The 6024-nt window shown below is 41.7% G+C and overlaps 1 protein-coding gene across 1 annotated transcript; it reads left to right on the forward strand.

The window, feature by feature from the left end:
* Positions 1-1542: 1542 nt before the first annotated feature.
* On the forward strand, positions 1543-2810 carry LOC117546193 (trace amine-associated receptor 8a-like). The gene is made up of 2 exons (XM_034216342.1): positions 1543-1715; positions 1991-2810. Exons 1-2 carry the CDS (start codon positions 1543-1545, stop codon positions 2808-2810), a joined length of 993 nt encoding a protein of 330 aa, XP_034072233.1.
* The last annotated feature ends 3214 nt before the right edge of the window (positions 2811-6024 follow it).

The raw sequence follows: 6024 nt of genomic DNA on the forward strand, positions 1-6024 counted from the left end.
TTAATCCTTTCAGAAGTAAATGGTTTTACTATATACAGGAAGTATAAGGATGCTTCTAACAAAGGGGGACAGCTAAGCACGACAGCAAGATGTTCAATACAATTGGTCAGATCTTCCTTTGAGTACCTTGGCATTTGCTCTTCCTGGGTGGTTGAGCAACATGATACCTTGATATAAAAGAGTAGTTAGCCCTTGACCATCACTCAAGATTGAAGAGACATGTCTGCCAGAAACCTGAACAATGTCTAGAGCCTTTAATATTCCTGGGCAAATCTCATCCATACCTGGCGCTGTGATATTGGGATATGGTTAAAGCTTCCCTATAATCTTCCAACTTTTCATTATCCATCGACAACATTTTGGATGTGTTTGGGAGCCCTTCAAAGTACCTGACAGTATCAGGATATCAGCAGCTCTCCTCCTGAACAAAACCCTGTGTCCCTTTCCTAAGTCATCTGGGGGCTGCCAGACCTTTCTTGAGACAAACCAACAGTCAATCTCATTAGCCTTCCCAATCTCTTGCCTTTATGTCGTTTTTGTTTCAAAATAACCCTGGAACAACCAGGCCCAAAGGCTAAATGACCTAATCCATTGTCTAGAAGCAAGTTGGCTTCATTGATCCTTTGACCATAACGGGCCGTCTACACTACAGGCATCAAAAAATCTTGAAGCTGGGCGTGTCTGAGGCTTGGCGATTTCTCGCGCCCAAGGCGACCAACAACCAATCACATGAATCTCCCGCCCCCGACATACAAAGCAATAGCAATGTTAAAACGAAGTAAACTGGATATAAAATCCCCAAACAGACGAAAACCTACCAGTTTCACCCACTGTCTCTGCCACCTCCCCCCATGCCTGGTTCCTCCGGTTTGTATCCCGGTAAATAGTTCTGGTCGTAAAGAACCGGGTGTTTTGCTACCGTAATTTCTCGTTTGGAATATGAGGAAATGAACTGCGGTCTGGCTCTCCCAGCTTGCACGCGGTTTGATTGGCTAGCGCTTGTACTGGCGGGATTTGCATAAACGGGATTTGATTGGCTGATGCCAAGCATCGAGCCTCAAAAGTTGAACATTGCTCAACTTTTGATGCTCGCGATGCTTGCAAAGCCACTACGTCACCCCATTCAAGTGAATGGGCGAAGCGTTGAAAGCATTCTTCGATGCCTGTAGTGTAGACGGGCCGTAACTCTGAGGAGCCACTCCCACAATGTAACTTATCAGCATGGCCCACTTGGTTTCAATACTTCACGAAAAATGATAATCTTTTAAGATTCTTTACACTGTAAAACCACTCTTGATGACTAGGAAAAAGTGGGCACCATAATCAAATAAGATGATCTCAATGCCGGGAATTACGAAAAAAATAAGTTGCATGGAAGTGATGAAGACTGAGATGAAGATGACTGCAGAAAACAAAGTAGAGCTTAGGGATTTCAGTCTTAGCTAGAGAGAAAGTAATAGTAGGGGCAGGACGGATGAGAAGAGATATATCAACGTTGATCTTTGCCAGAACACAGCAGCTTCTCAACACGTCTCTCTAAAGATGGAGACTTCCCAAATGGATGAACTCTGCTTTCCACAACTCTTCAACAACTCCTGCAGGAAGCCTACGCCAGCTCAGTCAGATGTCCTGCTCGCTTACATCCTGCAGTCCTTCATCGCTCTGATCACTGCAGCTCTCAACCTGCTGGTCATCATCTCTATCTCCCACTTCAGGCACAGACAAACTTTCAGCTTAAACTTGTATATGTTCATAATTGAAAATTAACATGATTTAGCAACGCATTCCTTTTAATGAATGCTTCAGATAATAGTTGTGCTGTTTTAAATGATAACATATTCTAACCTGACGTTGTGTGACAAAATAGTTAAAGCAGGCACTCCACAACAAATGCATATCCATTCAAATGCCTTTTTTTGTGTTTTACTGCTGTTTGTTGTTGCAAGCTATTGTTGATAATTTTATTTATGATGATATTCTTCCTTTCCAGGCAGCTCCACACTCCCACTAACCTCCTCATCCTCTCCCTGGCTGTCTCAGACTTCCTTGTGGGCCTAATTTTGATGCCTGTTACAATCCTTCTAACAGAGGCTTGCTGGTACTTCGGTGACCTGACGTGTGCTCTGTATAATATTGTTAATTTTATCATTACCTCTTCTACGGTTGGAAACATGGTGCTCATATCCATTGATCGTTATTTTGCTATATTTGACCCTCTACATTACACCATCAGAGTAACTCTCAACAGAACAAAAATCTGCATCTGTCTTTGTTGGATTTGCTCTGTTATCTATAATTGTCTAATTTTAAAGTACTTTCTAAGACAACCTGATTCACAGAATTCTTGCCATGGAGAGTGTGTAATTGTCATTGACAATATCACAGGAGCTGTTGACTTAGTTGTTACCTTTATTGCCCCCATTACTGTTATCATAGTTCTGTATATCAGAGTGTTTGTGGTGGCTGTGTCTCAGGCTCGAGCCATGCGATCTCATGTTATCGCTGTCACTATGCAACGTTCAGTTGGTGCAACTGCTAAGAAATCTGAGATGAAAGCAGCCAGGACTCTTGGTGTTGTTGTCCTTGTGTTTCTAATATGTTTTTTTCCATATTACACTCCATCCCTTATAGGTGAGGATATTGAAAATAGTAGTTCAACCTCACTCATTGTAATATGGTTGCTGTATTTTAACTCCTGTCTGAACCCATTGATTTATGCCTCGTTATACCCCTGGTTTAGAAAATCTATCAAGCTCATTGTTACCCTTAAGATACTTCAGTCTTACTCTTGTGATTCTAAAATACTGTAATGACGTGCTGGGGTTGAGTTACATTCTAAAAAACCTCTGTTAAGATGGACATATTTTTGCTATTGTTGCTGAGTCAGAATGCAATGTGTAATGGCTGAAGAAAGATTAGACATTATTTAATGTAGTAAAATATATGTAAAATATATTAAATAATATATAAATAAATTATTTTATACAAAATTAAACTTGAAAATATTACATTGTGTGGAAGAAGTAGTAGTTTTTGACCTGTGTTGATTTCAGTTTGACCAGTATTCTGGTAATGATATGTTCAATTGTTGATTTTCTAGACAATATGCAATACAGACTGATTGAGTATGTCGTTGGCAGAAGGTCAGTCTGCAACTTCAAACATAAAGACAGAGCTGTCGCGTGTGCCTGTGTGTGTGTGTGTGTGTGTGTGTGTGTGTGTGTGTGTGTGTGTGTGTGTGTGTGTGTGTGTGTGTGTGTGTGTGTGTGTGTGAGAGAGAGAAAAAGGAGAGAAGGTTTTACTGACACATAACAGATTTGGTTCTCCAAAACACTGACGATACAATATAACAAGAACAAAAATAAATCTTGTTGAGTGCTCACACATGTTTATTTTACCATTGCCCATGATCATTTACATGTACTGTCTCTTGAAATAATGAGGGATTAAAATGTAGGAAAACATTCATAATATTTAGGCTGACAATAAGAACTCGAGAACGCAATTCCTGAAGAATTTGATGCTGAAAATCTGACGCTAAACTGCTATGCTGAAATGTAATGTGTAAGAAGAAAGTGAAGAATTTAGATTGAAATGATACATGAATGTGTGATGAAAGAAGAAAAGAAAGTATAAAGGCTTGGATAAGCAGCAGAATATTTGAACTGCAAACTTTTGAACTAACTTGATGGTGAATGATCTGTTGCCATGCCAACGGCATTTGATGACATCCCATAATACGCTTAGATGCGTTGATGGCTGCATCGTTACCAAACCTGTGAAGTTTTGGGCCATTTGAAGCATTTTCACTGAAGTTATGAGAAAACCGTGTTTCATGGCTGGCATTGTGTTGCCTTGGCAACGGCATGTCCCGTAGATGTCTTCACGCCTGGACTGTTAGCACACATGTGAAGTTTGAGCACTTTTTGAACATTTTCATAGGAGTTATAGCGACATCGTGTTTTATGGCGAGGGATGCGTTTCCATGGAAACGGCATATGGTGAGATCTCAGATTTGGTGTAGAGCTGTTGAGGCATGGACCGGTGATATACAAGTGAAGATTGGGGGACTATTGGACGGTGTCCATTGGACTTACAGCGACATCGTGTTTCATGGCGAGTGGTCTGTCGCCATGGCAACAGCATTTGATGACACCCCATAATACGCTTAGATGCGTTGATGGCTACATCGTTACCAAACCTGTGAAGTTTTGGGCCGTTTGGAGCATTTTCACTGAAGTTATGAGAAAACCGCGTTTCATTGCGAGCATTGTGTTCCCATGGCAACAGCATTTGAAGAAATCTCAAAACTGTCCCGTAGATGTCTTCACGGCTGGACTGTTAGCACACATGTGAAGTTTGAGCACTTTTTGAACATTTGCATAGGAGTTAATGTATAGCGACATCGTCTTTTATGGCGAGGGATGCGTTTCCATGGAAACGTCATATGATGACACCCCATAATTGACGTAGAGCTGTTGAGGGCAGGACCATTAACCTTTATCTGAAGTTCGCTGCTCTGAGCATGTCAGTTGGAGTTATGACATCATCATGTTCCATGACACAGGTGTATATATTTGAGCTAACGAGGTGTCCAGAGATCAGAGGTTTCCATTGTTCTGAATGAGAGATAAACTTCTTACATGTGAACGTTTTGTTGAAGAACCGTAACAGATATCTGTGAAATTTCAAAGCGTGAAGCATGTCAAGGACCTTGAGTATCTTTTGTGTGCTTTTTGTGTACTTTCGGGTCAATAATGTGGCCTTTTTGGCAGATTAACTAAAGGTGTGCAGCTGCTGCTATGAGTAAATATCAGCCTGAAATTACAATGGGCTTTAATGGAGACTTGTTGAACGTTTTTGTCACTTCATGCCCTCAAGAGCAGTGGTGTAGTGGGCATTGGATGCGGGGGTACGCCGTACCCCCACTTATTTGGAGCATGATCTTTTTTTTAATAGTCTAATAAATATAAAATCATTGCCAGTCTTATCAGTTGCAAGTGTGTATTTGTTGTAATAATGACAAAAACATAATACATTTCACACTAATGGCCTATAATAAAAAATAAAAACGATTTCCTTCAAAAATGATGATTCGTCATCACGCTCGTGACCCCGCGGCGAGCTGGGGGTGTGTCAGTGACACACCCACGGCCAGCCCACCGCCCGCCGATTTTGATGCAGCTCTTTCCCTCAAGAACGCTAACGAAAAAGCTCTATAATGGTAGGAAAACGTTTTTTACTTGACTTCTTTTCTAAAAAGAATATAATTCACAAGAAGAAAGAGGCTAGCAGCACCGAAGCTACAAGTGAAGCTGCTACTAGTACTACATCATCAGAAGAGCCGCCTAAAGACGTGGATAATGCTAGCTAACGTGCACGTTAGCTGCGCTAGCAACGCTCACCTTTCCCAGAGGTATGGACCATAGACTGTATATGGAGGAGATGTGGCGGCGGAAACAAGAGGCTACCCGTGGATAGACTGCAAAGCTGGGAAACTGGGCTGCTGTTCATCCAGTTGGCTCATAACTCCAGACTCACTTGCCATCCTGGGATCCAACCAAGCGGCAAACTTTGGGGAAGAGCCGGGACGCCAATACGGAAGTGCCACACACTGCAGTTCATATATTGGCCGATAGGGACTGGCTGCAGAAAGGAGCAATTTCCATAGACCCCCATGTTAAAATGCCCAACTTTACAGCAGAAAAAAACATGTTTCTACCCATGGATGCAATACATATTATTATGAATATAGTTAAGTTCCACCTTCATGATTATGGATCTGTGAGTGAATTGTTTTCTAACACGACCCTTTTATTTATATTAGGTCTTAAAGTGTTTGCATAAATTAGGGCGTGGTCACATTGAGTGACGGCTCTGTCAAGTGACTGCTGCTGCTAGCTTCTTGTCTCTCTGCTACCTGCTCCGTGAAGCTACAGGGACTCTGCCTGCTCAGCTCATCCAGGGAACACAACTTGAAGCCGGCCGTGGTTGTTTGTTCTTCATGCTTATATATCGGACTAT

This window comes from Gymnodraco acuticeps, unplaced genomic scaffold, assembly GCF_902827175.1.
Source record: "Gymnodraco acuticeps unplaced genomic scaffold, fGymAcu1.1, whole genome shotgun sequence".
In the NCBI taxonomy this organism is placed as follows: domain Eukaryota; kingdom Metazoa; phylum Chordata; class Actinopteri; order Perciformes; family Bathydraconidae; genus Gymnodraco; species Gymnodraco acuticeps.

What these genes read in the sequence shown, in the direction of transcription:
- LOC117546193 (XM_034216342.1), top strand. Translation starts at nt 1,543, where the DNA reads ATGGAGACTTCCCAAATGGATGAACTCTGCTTTCCACAACTCTTCAAC. An exon ending in ATCTCTATCTCCCACTTCAG is followed by an intron (nt 1,716 to 1,990) that starts GCACAGACAAAC and finishes CTTCCTTTCCAG; the next exon opens with GCAGCTCCACACTCCCACTA.